The sequence below is a fragment of the Calypte anna genome, chromosome 22 (assembly GCF_003957555.1).
Source record: "Calypte anna isolate BGI_N300 chromosome 22, bCalAnn1_v1.p, whole genome shotgun sequence".
Lineage (NCBI taxonomy): Eukaryota > Metazoa > Chordata > Aves > Apodiformes > Trochilidae > Calypte > Calypte anna.
Window position 1 is genome coordinate 3,016,889 of NC_044267.1, and position 16,149 is coordinate 3,033,037.

Here is a 16,149-nt window from a genome sequence, read left to right on the forward strand (position 1 = left end):
ATGTCACAGGCAAATAGTGGCCAATTAGTTCTGATACTCTGCTTTTTCCTTTTCCCTTTTTTTCATGCAAGAGTAACTACCTTAGATCCAACTGCCTTAAGTATTAGAGCCCTGATTCTTGCAGCTTTCCTTTCTCATTGACAATGAGCTGCAGAGAGATGAAAGTTCATTTGAAGGAATAAAGCAGTGCTAGAAAATGAAGGGTGTGGTAGCCATTTCCAAATTCTTTCTCTCCTTGTATCTTGTGCACCTTAATTAAACCTGCTCTGCTTATTGTAAATTGGGGAGCAGCTTGTTCTTTATCTTGACAGAGGGATCAATATTCTTGTTTGGCTTTTTTTTTTCTTTCAGGGTAAAACCCTTCCTTCCCAGCCAAGATTTCCTGTTCCTCCTTTTAACACTGTTCCCCTGTTTGCCCTTTGCTTGTTACCTGAGCAGGGTGGCAAGATAAAAACCCTTTGGAATTAAAGGTCTGTGGAAATGTGGAACTGTCTGTCTCACTCTGCAGTGCCAGGGCTGTGACTGGGGCTTCTGTCACTTGCAGAATCACTGAAACCCCAGACACCATTACCTGTTCCAAACCCTGAGCTGAGTCAGAAGGACTGAAGGTCCAGAGGCCATCTGAAATCCCCTGGTTGGGAATCCCAGAAGTTACGGGTGTGTTAGCCCTGCCAGCATCAGGCTGCCCAAGTCCCACTTTCCATAGGGGTGCTGTCCAGTGAAGATGCAGAGTTTTTTAGCAGCATCTCCTAAGTTTCCTAAGTTGTAGTGGGCCAAACCACACTGTGAATTCTTCCCATGCAAACTGTGGGAGAGCTTTTCTGTCTCTTTCTGAGCACCTGGATGGAAAGGGGAAGGTGCTGGAGGCCTGAGAGCACTTGTATAAAAGTTTGTCTGTCATTCTAGGGGGTTACCTTTGCAGGTGATGAAATGGATTCCTTTAGATTTATATTCTCTGTGAGAATATAAATTTATATTCAGCTTGAGTTTACTGTCAAGACATGCAGATGTGTGTGATGTTAGCAAGAGCCAATGCTGAAATTTTAACTCAAGTGAACTTTATGGTGAAGACAAGCCTGTAGGCACAGTTGGACTCCATGCTCAAGTGTTTTACTCATTAGACCTCCTCTCATCTCTCCCCCCTTCCTCCCTCCCTCTGAAAGTCATGCATACAGCAAAACTCATTAGATAGTAACACTCACAGTTCTGTACAGTAGTATTTCCAAGTTTTCTTTCTACTTCTTTTGATCTTTTGCCCAGTAAGAAGTAGGACAGTAATTTAAAGCCAGTGGCAAATTCATTTAATTCTTTTGAAAGTGCCACATGCTTTCAAGTTAGGAATTAGCTGAGTATTCCAATTTATCAAGTGATGGGTTTGGGTTTTTTGCTTTTACAAATGTGCTTGGAAATTTCATTGCAAAAGTTGCTCTTGTCCTTAATGTGTCCAAACACAAGTTTCATATTTGCAGGCTTGGTGGAAAAAAAGATTGTTACATATTTGTTAAAATTGACTTGCATTCTGTAAATGGGCATTTGGCCATAAAAATGAAATATTCAAAGCCTGAGGTTTCAGACCTCAGTTGTTAAAACTAGACTGTAAGTACCATGATACTCAGAAGGCTACAGGTGTGAACCCCTTCTTTTATAGAGGACAACCCAAAGAGTAGTTACATCTCCATTTTCCTCCAAGTCTCTTTCTCCAAAATGCACAATACAGAGAAAATCCATAATATTTTATTGAATTCCCATGGTATCAAGAGCCTGCCCTGAATACAAACCAGGTTCTGATTCAGCTAAAGCCAATGGCAGAGCTTTTGATGGGGTTATAACAATTGCTCTCTAAAGAGCAAGACTTTGATTTAATAAGTTTTGGGGAGTATACTAATTATTCAGGCTAGATGCTACTGCTCAGATTTCAAAGAAGCAAAATAAGGCTGCAGGGCTTGGAAGGTCTGTACCTTACAGTAACATCAAGCACTTTTTAACCTAGTAAGATATAACCCACCTGTCATGATGGTATCCAGCAGATGAAAAGGAGCAGTCTTGTATCCTGCATGTTGAGAGGCTCACAGTGAACTCAGTCAAATGGAGATCATGGTAAATGAATGAAATACTTAAACACCCAGATGTGTTTTGTGAAATTAGAGCTGGTAGAAGATGTGGCTTTGATAGCACCAGGATCTGAGGTTTCTCTGTAGTGCAGGAATAACAACATTGGCAGCTGCTGCTGCATCTCCCTGAGCCAACTTCTCACTGCTCAGAACCCAACACCTCTAAAAGGGGAATGGCTCTTGGGAGTCCCTGGCTTCTTTGCTTCTCTGTCAGCTGAGAAAGGATGGCTTGAGATGGCAAGATCTCCCAGGACTGAGAGCTGGGAAGTGAAGGACCCACCTGCCAGACCCAGCAAGCAGTGTGTTCCCCTCTTTTTGCCCTGGGAGGCTGTTTTTGGCACATGGGTTCCAAGTGGGATACTTCTGCATCTGTTCATTCCACTGGAGCACTGACATGCTGCTGCATGTTGTTTGGCTTCAGTCAGCCAGGCCTGAACCAGACTGTAGCCTTCAAACTGGTTTGCTCTGTGGCTAACACATCATTATTTGATCTTCCCTCTTTCTGTTCAAAGACTGGCAGGCAGGCAGGTTCTTGCTGACTGCAAGAAGTAAAATGGAGGCTGGTCATGCACTGGAAGGAAAAACAAAGGGCATTCTGCAAAACCACAGCCTAGGTAATCTTGCAGACAATCTCAATGATTGGTGTAGGAAGATGTATCAAGATAACCTGATAAAAGTTTACAAAAGTGTGAAACTCCAAGAAGAAAGACTAAGCTATATTTTTTTTCCAGCTGTGTATCTGAAAAAGGGGAGATTTCCAACCCTAACCTCTTATTCATCATGTTCCAAGGAGTCTGGAACTGCAGATCTAGATGAAGGAAATACTGTTTTTAATCAAGCACTGGATTAAGTTGGGTGTAGTATATTCAGGAGCAGTTTGGCTCCTCCACTGCTCATGCTGTTTTATTCTTCCAGTGGCTCCCAGCACTCCCTCTTACTCCAGACATAAGCTGAGACAGCTAATGTAGATTAATTCTTTATCTGAGCTTAAAATCCCTCAGGGCCTTTTAGAATGAAAATAATAAAAGGAAGTTGAAAGCCTGGTGGAGAAAATGACACAGCTTACTCCTTGTGTACGTGCTGTCTGTGTGTACACCAAGTGCATCCTCACTGCTGTGGAGTCTGAATTATTCTGGAACATGGGGTCAGGAAAATGCTTCATGTGTAATAAAAATGTATTTTCCATGCTTCATGTAAAATACTGCATCTGTAAAAAGAGCAGAGCTTGAAACTCCACATTGAGATGGGTGGAAGAGAACATTCCTGGATAGGAGGGTGGGGGGCTATTCCTGTGACTTTTGAGGTCAGAGTGGGTTATAGCTCTGAATTGGGTTGATTCCCCAGTCAGTGGGTGAAGTTGGAATGGGTTTTACCAGAGCAGGATTTCACCCATAGTGTCTGTCTGGATAAATCCCTGCCTAAGCTGTTTGTTTGTTTTCTGGTGGTTTTCCTGCTATAGGTTTTGTTGGCTGTTGCTTTCCATGGCTTAGTTGAGAGCAGGAGGCAGAGGGACCAAGACTTCAAAGTTCTACCTTCTGGGCAAAACTTGGAGCTACTTTAAAATGTGCATTTAGTGCCAGAAAGGGATTTCAAGGTTTTTCCAATTGCAGATCTGCTCATAGACAGCAAAGACTGGGTTAGTACAGCATAATGCTATAAACAGTGTTCTGTAGCCTCCCAGGGACAGAAAAGTCCAGAAAAGTCCTTGGGAATCAAGAAAATTTACTCTGGAGCCTCATCAGTGTAAGAGAGGATTTCTGTGTGGTTCAGATCACAGGAACAGCTGCAGTCAGGCTGCTTCTACCCCAGGCACAGTAATTTATGCTGTGCTAACTTTATTACTGGTACTGAGATCAGGGTGTTCAGGATCTGTATCTCTGTCCTGTATTGCAGCATAGATTCACTCTGAGACCAGAATCTCTTTTATTGTCATGTATCTACTGTGTTATAAACACTTTGCAATAAATAATGGAGGGGAAGATGATTAATGGGAGTTTTGTAGACATTAAGAGACTGAGATTATTTCTTTTTCCTTTATAATCAGGATGTCTCTTGCTTCAAGGGTTCTGAATTTTCTCAGTTTGCCTGATCTGAATTTACTAAGAAGTTCTAATTAAAATACATGGGCTAATTTGTCATTGGGTCTGCCACTTGCTCCAGAGCATTGTTGTGGAGCTGACTGTGGTTTTAGTCTGTACAGCTTAAAGCCATGAGAGACCATTAGCTCATCTACTTGGAGCCCTGTGTAATGTCTGCAAAACCACCCTTATTCCCATGGGTTAAGGTTAAATTGGTCTTTTTTTCTAAAGCAATCCAGACTTTAAGAGATGAAACCAATGATTCAAAAATGTGATGGAAGCAATGATGGAGAGAGAGAGACAGGAGAGACAGGACCTGACCTTCTGCTTTTCTCCTGGTTCTCAAAAGGAATGAATATAGAAACGTACAGATCCAAATCAGGAAGACCATGTCAATATCCCCCTGCCCAGGCAGACTCCAGTTTCTCAACTGATTTAATGCCCATTTTTAAGACAACCCAGCTTAAAAATGTTAAGGATAAGTCAGAGTCCTTCCAGGTGTGTACCCATGTGTGATGTCAGCCTGAACCAGTGAGTGTTTGAGATGTGAAAGGTCCTCTTCTACCTCATCAGATGTTTGATTCTGAAGCCTAATGATGGCTGTTAGTCAAAGCATTTCCATCCACATAATCCAGTTATTCTGGAGTTTTTGCATTCAGAATTCTCAGCAGTCACTTGGAACTTTGTGGAACTGAGACTGAATGTCAGTATCAAACAACTTGGGAGTAGGGATTTTATTTTTTTTCATAACCATCAGTTAATGTGCATGCTTCACAGTGTTGAACCATGACTGACTTTTTTTTTTAAAGCAGTCTGACATATAAGTCTTAATTATTCTATTCTCAATTTTTCAGACACAAATTCCTGGGAAGTTAAAAGAACGTTTTTGCTCAAACATCAAAAAGCCTTTGTTCCTATTAAGAATTAATTCCTTGGGCAGTTCCTTGTTTTTAAATAAAGCCACTGTTTTTTTGGTTATATCTTGGCAACAGATAGCATACCAGACTTCTCCAAATGGGGCTGCCCAGCATAAATGGCATTTCTTAATACAGGCTTCTTGCAGCATAAAAGCACATACTTCTGGTTCCATACAAGAGTTTGTGACTCTTTAGTTGAAAGATGCAATGAGATGAAGTCTGACTGTTGCAAGAGCCCTGAATGTGATTCTTTGTTCAGGGGAAGCAAGGCACAGCCCTCTCCTATCAGATAGTGGTGAGGGCAGGCTGGGGAGAAGTGGGACATGGTATTTGGGAGCAGTTATCATGCCTTGGTAATGGGTGGAGGGGGGGTTTGTTTTGAGCCAAGTCAGAGATAACGGATCTTGCCCTGTTTTTCAGGCCAATAATCCACATTTCAAAGGCATCTGAACAAGTTCTTGAGGAAAGGATTCCATTTCATTCAGCTTTGCATTTGCATCACACACACAAAATGGTGTGTGTGGCAGTGCCTGCCTCCTGCACTTGAATTTCAGGCTTTTTAGCTGGTTTTCATCTTTGAATTTGCTTTCCTGACCTCAGTTTCTCTGTGTGCACAAGAGAACAACACTGTTTTTCTGACAGGACTCAGTGGCACTGTGGAAAAGACACTCCAGCTGTGCTGAAGATCCCTTGTCCAGCTGTGAACCTGCTCTTTAAAGCACAGACAGCTAGGGAGGTGGCACCAGAGATGACTGCTCCATCACCTTCCTTCCAAATGAACATTGGGGGTAGGCACCAAAGAAAGAAGCCTGATGCTGCTTCCAGGAAAACCTGGAATGTGCCAAAATTCCCACTGCTCTCACTAAAAGCTCTCTCAGGCTTGAGGAGATGCTGTCAGACCCCCTGCAGATTGAGGCTTCTTCCAGGACTCTTGGACAATGTGGAGCTTTGTGAGTTTTCTGAGTGCATTTTGGGGCTTTTTATGATACAGTTGTGGTGCTGCTTGTTTTGTGGCCCCTGGTGACACTGAGGCTTCACAATTCCAAGTGGCCCTGGCTGGTGTTTCACAGGGGGTGTGCTGGGATGAGTCCTGTGCTTTCCTACACACCTAAACCTGCTTTTCCCATCCCAATATCGCCATGTGCCAGCCCACATCAAACTTTGCCTTCCTAAGAACCTCCAGAGCTCTGAGCTACCCTGGATTACTCTGAGCTCTGATTTCCCTGGGAAGCCCAGGCTGTCTCCCTTTTCCTTTGCCATTCTTGTAGTCATTGCTTGTGGAGATGGCTGGTGCCTGGTGCTTCAGAACAGAGCAGAGAATCCCCACCACTCAGCATGCACACCCAGCTGTGCAGTTCCTTTGGAGTTCCTTCCTGATCCATTTTGGGGAATCACCTTCTGCCCTGAAGCATGAGAGTTGCTGCTCCTTATCTTCACCTGCATTACCCTGGCTGCTGGCATGGGTCATGAAGTTATCTCCTGCTCTTTTCAAACCAGCCCCAATGTTTGCTCCTCTGACCTTCCCCTTAATGAAATCTGTGGGCTGATTGTGGGCTTTTTTGTATGGGTTTTGTTGTTTGGTTTTTGTTTTTAAAGCAAACAATTTCTTAAACTTTCTGCTAGTCAGGCTGGGGACTGCCTTCATGGCAGTTACAGTCCCCTGCTCATAGTTACACTCAAAGAATATAGTCATGAAAACAAACTCAGTTTCTCCTTCCTGTGGATTATGTTTTCCATCTCATCCTCTTTGCTTAGATTAAATCTGGGAGACTTCAGTGCTGCTTTTCACTCAGGATAATAAAAGGAGCAGAATCACCAGGCCAGAGTGAATTTCAAGGACAAAGTCTCAACTGAAGCTTAACTAGAAGGGAAAAGACAACTTTAGACATTGCTGTGAATTTGTGGACAAAAGTCCATGTTGTTTTTATATTTTTTCTTCCTTTTTAGCTGCACTGTCAGGGTTTTATAGGAAGGATTTTTATTTTTCATGCCACGTCCATGTTTGTTATGTGCAGCTTCCTTTTTCTTTCAAGTCTGAAAGAGGTCAGATTAAATCCAGCCCATGAGAAAACAGTTCAGATAAGTGCAGAGGGACCATTTCAGGCAGGACTGACTGCAAGCAGCAGGAAGCATTTGTTGCAAACAGCAAAACTCCCAGGGAAAATATGCCAGCAATTTGTCTTTTATAACCTTGTGCATAACCATTGGGCTGGAGATTTGATGTACCCTCTGGTTCATTCAATCTAGCAAAGCAAGATACTACACATCTTGGCTGTCTTTGGGCAGTGGCAGAAGTGCTGCTTTTCTTGTAGGTGTTACAGGGATCTGAAACCTTTCTGGTGGAGGAGGGAAGAGGGTGGGAAGGGAACTGCAGTGCTCAGTTCTCTCTCTTGTGGCTGCTGTGATCTTGGGTGAGGGGAAGGGAACTGCAGCCTTGGGTTCTCCCTCTTCTTGTGGCTGATGTGCAGTTTGGTTGTGAATTAAGAGGCTTTGTCTGACACCACAGCCACCCACCTTTCTGTTAGGCACTCAGTGCTGCTCAGACTGCTTTTGTCTGGAGCTGAAGCAGCAATTTATGGAAAAATACAGCCTGGTATTTCTATAAAGTCTGTTTGTCTCAAAGAACCTCAGGCATCTTGAAACTGGATGGAGGAACCCCTGCACATAAAAGCACACGTGCACTGCTCAAGAGCAGCACTTCCCCATGGTGAGCACAGCCATGGAAGAGGAATCCCAAACAGCATTTCAGGACAGCAGTAAGGCAATCCAGCTGGAAGCACAGGAGGAAGCATCAGGAGACAGAATATAATCAGCCAACTTAGAAATTGGCTAACATGCTCTGCTTTAAATCTTCTCCAATCTGTTGACAGTGCTGTAGGGTTATGCACATCCCCAGGCTTCCTGGACTTCACCTGGGCAATGACACCTCCTGTGTTGGGTCCCCACGGCACATTTGGGGCCAGAAGTTCAGCAGTGATTCCAAAGGTAGCAGGGGTTGGTTGAACCATCCTCAGTGATTCCAAAGGCAGCAGGGGTTGGTTGAACCATCCCCAGTGATTCCAAAGGCAGCAGGGGTTAGTTGAACCATCCCCAGTGATTCCAAAGGCAGCAGGGGTTGGCTGAACCATCCCCACTGCTTCCTGCTGCACCCCAGGGAGAGCTGGAGATGTCCCATCCAAGTAATGGATTGCAACATCTCTGCTCATCAGTGATCTGACAGGTTTACTGCACCAGAAGGCACAGCCCCAAGGAATTCACTTCCTTTTGGGTTGGGTGCTGCACTTTTATGCTGAGCTCTGCAAACCCTCACTGGCTTCTTTTCTAGGTCTGGCAAAACAGTTGCTTTTTAACTGACCCAAATCCAATCTTAACCAGTTCTTCTCTCAGTTTATCATCTCAAGGTCTGTCAGCACAAGGTGGTTGTAACAGATTACTCTTGACCTGCTCCTGGGTTTGTTGATGTTTGGCTTTTGCTGTGAACAGGATCCAAATTTTGCTGCAGAAATGTTGAGGGGATTTTTACTTTTTAGCCCTGTTCTCAAACTTCAAGGCTTCTAAGCTGAATATCCACCTCACCAGTCAGTTTTTAATATCTTTACAACACCATTGCAGGGAGGGAGAGGGAACTGATGCTGAAGCAACTAATGCAGAAGTCCAGTGACATTCCTGTAACCCTCTGGAAAACAATCCAAGAGGTTCAGTGTGGACTCCCTGGGTGTCTCTGCAGGCACTGGAGTTACGGTAGCATTAGGGCCACCACTGCAGTGTAAGAAAGGAAGGAGCAGGTTGGGGGCTGTTTCAGCTGCTGCAGGGAATTCACATCACCCTGCCTACTTCTGGTGGATTATTTATAGTCACAATATTTAAAAAAAAAAAAAAAAAAAAAAAAAAAAGCTAATATATGTGAGATAATTTCCGGTGTGGTAAGCCACAGTCATTTGTTTACTCTGGCTCCTTGCCAGGAGGCACTATACCTCATCTTGAAGGAAATGAGAGGCATTCAATGTGAATTTCCTGACAGAAGAGCTCAATAGTTTGTTTATTTATTTATTTATTTATTTGTTTTGTTTTCAGAGAGACTTCTGCACATATAAACCCTCTGAAGTCAGAGGAGTTTTCCCAAAGCCTCCTGAAAATGGCTGAATTATTTAATTGCCTTATTTATAAAAATAAACATTGTCCTTACTTCACTTACACATTTGCTTGGGGAAGAGGTTTGGAGACTTAAATATGGCACTTCTGTAGGTGAGAAGATTGCATTGCTGCATTTAAGATGTGGTCTGTACTGAAATCAGTGGTTTAAATAAATAAAATAATCTTATTTTGGTAGAGGAGTGATCAGTTCTGGCTTAGCCCATCAATAAATTGAACAATAGCAAAGCATTTTCCTGACTGCTTTATGTCTTTTTACTTGCCAGGTTTGAAAGCAAATCCAAATTAAACTTGACAGCCTGCAGGCAGCTCAAAGGAGGGCTCTCCTGCTTTGCCTCAAGAGAGTTCCAGAGAAAAGGCAGTTTAGAAGAGTTGGCTTCTGGACTTAATCCTATTCCTGCTGGAAATCTGATAAGCATTCAGATTAGCTTTGTCTTTGGTAGGGATTAAATTTGCAGAGATTCCCAAGTTTTCATGCTGAGGTTGGCTCTTGCCTGGGAAGAGCCTTGAGTACCAAATGGTCTGAGGCATTTATTATAGAGCAGAGTGCCTTTTTTTTTTTATGCCATCCAATTTGGGTTGTTTTGCCAGACCTTGTGAGTGCTACAATGCAGTTAGTCCTGTGAGAGGTCAATAAAATAATGGCAATGACCTGACAGATCCATAACCTCTGCCTGAAGCCCATTGCTGGGCAGGTTGGCATTAAGGTGGGAAGATGCAGCTTCATCATATAATGTCACAGATCTGTATTCTTAAAAGTACAAGACAAACTCTGCTGGCTGTTAGGAATGATGTTTCTTATCCCTGCAGGAACTGAGGACAGAATCTGGAAGCAGATCCATGATTTTCTGATGTATTGTATGCACAGGATAGTTCAGTAACTATTCTGCCTTTGACTTGATCACTTAGATTGTGTTTCTCATCCATCTCTCTCTCTCTCTGCTTTTCCCTTTTCTTTTTAGCAATCTACAATTATGATGCTGTCCAAGATGTGGAGCTTTCCCTGCAAGTTGGTGATACAGTTCACATTTTGGAGATGTATGAAGGTAGGTTGCTGTTCACTTCCAAGGATTTTGCAGTGGTTTTTCTTGAAAGTCAATATAACAAATCCAGATTCTTCAGAAATAATACATATTTCAGATCTAGATTTTAAACTTCTGGTTGGCCCAGGAGCACAAAGTTGCTATGTAGTGTTTGCTGCATGCACTTTACTTTTGAAACAGTATTTTAAAAATGCATAAAATACAGAAGTGGCAATGGTATCTGCACTGTCCCTGGCAGAGGTTTGGCAAGGTAAGGTTTCACTGCTATCTCAAGGCAGCATTGCAAGAGAAAACAACATTTCTGACTGTTCTTTCCTGCTTTCACACCACACCTGTTTACCTTGCCTACTCCTTGTCCAGGCCAAGCATGTGTATAGTCATGTGATGAACTCATCCAACTGGAAAATAATAAGAATTTTTTCAAAGTAGCCTTTAGCATGAATTAGTTCTTTGATCTAGGGCAATGGAGGCAGTGGAGGAAAAGGAGAGGGCAGGTCTAATTGGTTCAGAGGTGATGTTGGTTTAAGTTGTAATGCCATGAACTGGCATTATATGTTTTTAAACTCTCCAGTTATGGGGTTTCTAGGCCTTTTTAGGCTGTTTCTCCCAGTACTTTTCTTGGAAATTGTTCATAATACATACCTGAATGTTGCAGAAAGGAAAACAAAATTCCTGTTTTAATCAAGATGCAAATGACACTTGTGTGGTTTATATCTACTTATTAAACTAGACTGTGTAATGAAGATTTCAGTCTCAGGAACAGAACACAATCATTTACTTTAAAGAATGTGCTGGTCACTAATTCATTTGGAAGGCCCTCCAAACTTTAAATACTCTTTCCAAAATGTAGATTAAATCATTTTCACAAACAGCATCTGTCTGAAAAAGACTCAGTGTACAAAAACTCTTCAGTATCTCTGCTGGGTACAGAAAGCTACTTGTTTAGCAGTTTTTTCTTAGCCAATTGTTCTCTTTCCACCTCTTTTTGACCTTGACACTGGAAACAGCCAGCCAGTTCCTACATGTCAAAGCAGATGATGTTGGTGATGTTTGTTGTGACACTGATGTGTGTGATAGTGGTGAGTGTGTTTGGCAGGGGGGGAGACAGTGAGTGGGAGAAAGGGGAAAATGTTTTATGTAACACTACTAATTTATTACTGGTTTAGCAAAAAGGTACAATGAAGATGGATTGCCAGGGAGGAAAATTGCCCTCATGAAGAGGATGCAGCTTGCCTTAATTTTTTTTTTTTATAACTTCATTGTTTAATCCTACTATTTGGTCAGTAATGAGTTGTTTAAGAGAGAGTCAAGAAGAGGAACTGCAAACCCAAATGACATCCCTGAAAGGTCCCAATTTAGAACTTCGGTCTGAGAAGATTGATTGTAAATTGCTTGGGATAGTGAATGTATTTTGGTAGTTTTCATGTGCTGAGCCATCAGTTTGGTGTCCTAATTTGTGGCTGGGGCACCTAGGAATTATTGCATTACAAGGAAATACTTTTCCTGGAAAGATCAGCCAAAAAAATCAGGCCAGACATCTGTGAATCTAAAGGAAAAGATGCAGATTGTCTTTGAAATAGTAACTCTGCTGTGGGTCTGGTCTTAATTCCCATAAATTCATCTTAAAATCTCCAAATTCTCATATTCTGTCTGTGTGGGAGGAAATTCTCATGTCTTATTGTATCTATTTTTCTTTCTTTTGGGGCATCAGCTTTCAGCTTTGTTTCCAGATATCTGGGCTGTAGTTTGGAGAATGAGTCTTCTCACAAGAAGCTTTTTCTGGTTCTTCTGGCAAATACAACTTCAGGCCCATAAAAGTGGGGTTTTTTCCAGTTAATCACTGTTCTGATCTGGATATACAAGTCTCAATTTAGAAAAAGGTTCCATCTAACCAGGGCCTTGGCTGCCACAGATGAAAGGCTCAGAGAGCTGCCTTGTGAAGTTCATATTTGAGTTGGGGTGAGTTATTCCTGCAGCTCCTGGCTGTTCCTTAGGCTATCCCTAACGCTCCTAAGGGAATTAAGGGGAAGTTTTTCAGGACTGTCCAGAGGCTCTCACCTCATGAAAGTTGCCACTTGGAACTTTTTGCTCCTTGCTATTGTTCCCTGCCTCAGGATGCACAAGAGCATCTTTGGTGAGTTACCAGGAGGTTCCCTTCCCACTGTTCCCTTCCCATGCCTGCTTGTTCCTTCTGGCTAAGCCAGCAGGAATTCATTCCTCAGCCCCGTGAATCCCACAGCCTTCCCTTGGAATCTCTTTGCTTTCTGCAGCTGGGGACCTGGCTGGCTCCGTGCTGTCTGCAGGAACTGAAGTGCAGGGTTTGTACCTTGACAGGAGGCAGCAAGGCTGAAGCTTGTGCTGGGTTGTGGTGCTCCCAGTCCATGTTATCTGACCCTCAACTGGCTGAAGAATTTGGAGACACAACACTGATAGGGCTGAGCCACTGGGGGAGGTGTGTCAGAAGCAATAAAGTGAATTAAAGTGCAAGGCAGAAGGTAGGGGTGCAGTTTGGTGTGGGCCTCTGTGCTCCTTGAACTCCTGGGGCTTTGCCACAGCCCTGGGTGTCTCCTGCTCTTCAAGCAGGGTGCCTGCAGGCAGGTGCTGGTTTCACCAGGAGAGAAAGCACCTTTAAATTGTAAAATCTCTGCTCATTTATGCTACTGCAGGCATCAGGAGCAAAATCTCAGAAAAGAAGGAAATTTCCTGCATCCAATACTTGGAGGGTTGCTTCAGTGCAGGATTAATTTACTCTCTGGGAACCTGTCCTTGAGTAGTGAGCTGGGGAGGACACATTTCTGTTCAGGAAATATTTTCTAATCTGCAGCATGTGTTATTATTTCATGCAAGCTGTGGGAGACAGCCAACTTGTGGGTAGAAGGAATGTGTGCCCACATGCCATGGTTCCATTTTCTTTTCAGGATGAAAATAAGTTTACATTGAATTTGTTCCTAGTTTCAGTCATTTTCTTCTGACCATGGTAGGTAAATGAAGCAATCCCTTGTTTTATTTCAGTGCAATGGTGTTTGCTGTGGTACTGACAGACAGGACACTCCAGAGGAAGAGGAACAAAGATTGTGGTTAAGCACATGACCTGGGATTGCATCACTGTGTATAGATTTTCATCATCTAAACTACTATAATTTGAATAATTTCTTAGACTTTCTGATCTTTTACACGGTGCATAAAATCCATTTAATGAGAACTAAAATTGAGGACCTGTGTTCCATTTAGAAAAAAAAACCATAGCCAACTTCAACATTCTTTTTCAAGACTCAGTCCTTGCATTTTTAATCAGGCTCCAGTTTGAAAGAGCTGTAGGAGCTGAAATTTGCCATAGCATTTTCAACTGAAAACCTTTTCTCCATTCAGCACATTTCTGTCTAGGGAAATTACTCTGGAAGCTCTGAAGCTTTTGGCAGGTTTTCATTTTTTTCAAAGAAGAAATCAAGTGATTAATTGAGCACTGCCAAAAGCTTTTGTTAGCTTTCAAGTGATGGATTATTGAAAAGTGGAGCAGAATTGCATGAGGTGCTTGCTGCAATAATTTTGCATAATAATCTACATGTTTTGTTGCAATGATTGCAAAATGTTTTACAGGAATGTGGTTAATGCCAAGAGGCCATTTTAAATATGAGGAAGCTGTGGTATAGAAGGGCTGAGAGACTGTGTCATATGGAACTGAAATCACTGGGAAAATATTCCATGAGCTTTGCATCACAGCCTAAACAACCTGTACTGTACCATTCAATTAATTGCAACTTAGATAAAAATAGAACCTAAATCTTCTCATTCCTAATCCTGTACCTTATCCACTGGTCCATGATCAATGTATAATCTTCATCCTGTGGAAAGAATGGAATTTCTTCTTTCCTCCTAACTTACTACTGGAATACTGGAGTTCGTGTGGTCAAGTGGATTCACCTTCTCATTGCTAGAGAAAGGGTATAAAGAAAAGGCTAAAGGCTGAAGAAAAATTGCTTTAAAAAAAACAACCAAGAAAAACCACACACACAAAAAAAGCCAAAGACAACTTGCCCCCAGCAAAACAAAAACCCAGCAGCCTAAGCTCTTAATTTATAGTCCAGAGCTTTCAGATCTATGGTTTTTCGTGGGACCTTCTTTGCTAAATATATAAAGATATGGGAGGGAGAAAAAAAAAAGAAAAAACCCAACCAAATAAAAACCCACCCTTCCTCCTCTCTTTGCCTGATTATTCCCTTGATCATTCCCCTAAATCCCTTTGCCTTCTTGATGCTGTTCCATCTGCAAGTGGGCTGAGCATAATCCTCTTGGATCAGTGATGTCTGTGTTGATAACTCATTCCTTCTTGAAAGCATCATTCATGAACTGCAGACCATTATCTGTTCCCCTCATGTTTATCAGGAGGCAGGGTCAGTGTTTTCAGTCCCAATGCAAGTAGAACTTGGGAGAAGAGGCAAAAATGGTGCTGTTTGGTATGGTTACATCAGCCTTGGGCTCTTAGTGCATGTCTGTGCCTCTCTGCCTCATCTGTCAGATCTGTTCTGTGTCTAGAACTTAAACTTTATGGGACAAGGATTGTCACTTTCAACTATTTAATTGCTGTAGAGAGGAAAAGATAAATATCAATATTTCTGTTTCCCTTTGGCAGGCTGGTACCGAGGATACACACTCAGAAATAAATCTAAGAAGGTATGACCTCACTTCTCACTGAATTTTTATTTCACACCTTGCCAGACCCCACCAGTGCTGTCATCTGCTATGCTTCTGTTGTGTTTCTTGTCATGATGCTGTGCAGGTCTCCTGTGTCCTTTTCTTTAGTGATAGAAATAAATGCCCTTGAGCTAAATGTTTCAGAACCTTTCACTGGGTACTCCTCATTCTAAGCACCTGTAATGTAGTTGGAACTTGTAAAATGGACTGTTGCATATCTGCATACACTGGATTATTGCTTTATTATTATGGTCCTGGACCTGTGCACATCCAGCATGACCCCTTTTCCTTGCTTTCAGTTGAATGCATTTCTGTCAGCTCATACCCTATGGTGGGATTTACTTGTTTTATTTCTGGATTTATTTTTAGGGCATTTTCCCAGAAACATACATCCATTTAAAAGAAGCAGTGGTGAAGGACCGGGGGTAGGTTTGTGCTCTTGAGCTGTGCTTTTGATAGCAGAAACAGTGAAATGTTGTTCCATTTACAAACAAACCAAGAAACTTCAGTAGTTGTGGCTGTCATGAATACTACTGGTCTGGGTGTGCAGCTGAGCATGCCACCTCTGCTGGGCTTCTTGAGTGCCTAACTCCTCTTTTTTTCAGAGCAATGTACAGAAGAAAACTGGTGTAGACAGAGGTGCAAGAGAATGCTATTTGTAAAAATAAGAAAGCTCTGCTAGACAAGTTAGCAGTGAGGCAGGGCAATCAAGCTGCATTTAGCTTCTCTGGGGACTCCTCCAAGTCATAATGCACTCCTGCTTGCAGCCAAGTAGCCATCAGGAGTGTGGATTCCTTCCTGTCTTGGAAAATATTTAAGGAAATGACTCTTCATTTGATTCTAAGAGCAGATTCTGTGATGATTACAGTGAGAGGAAAACAGCAGTTGCAAAGGAAGAGATGTTAGGAAGTACTTTTTTTTTTTTTTAATTAATATTTTTTTAATAGCCATGGCCAAGTTACCATTGGAAGTTGGGATTCTTCCAAACTTCCTTTCTGTCTGTTTAGCATGTTTCTGGCCTGGATCCAATGAGAAGAACAAGACTGAAAGAAACTTGAAACATGTTTGCATTGGGAGTGGGTAACGAATGTGTTGGAGAACTGATAGAACAACTTAAGAATCTTGGCATTGTGTGTGAGTGAATTGTGTGAATTTC

The 16,149-nt window shown here is 42.3% G+C and overlaps 1 protein-coding gene across 2 annotated transcripts in view; it reads left to right on the forward strand.

The window, feature by feature from the left end:
* The window catches only part of DOCK5 (dedicator of cytokinesis 5), a 73,470-nt gene that overhangs the window by 7,261 nt on the left and 50,060 nt on the right, over positions 1-16,149 (forward strand). For both annotated transcript variants that reach the window (XM_030464067.1, XM_030464068.1), the window contains exons 2-4: positions 10,221-10,304; positions 14,932-14,972; positions 15,363-15,418. In XM_030464067.1, the coding sequence (XP_030319927.1) occupies positions 10,221-10,304; positions 14,932-14,972; positions 15,363-15,418 (181 nt within the window). The remainder of the gene's footprint in view (positions 1-10,220; positions 10,305-14,931; positions 14,973-15,362; positions 15,419-16,149) is intronic.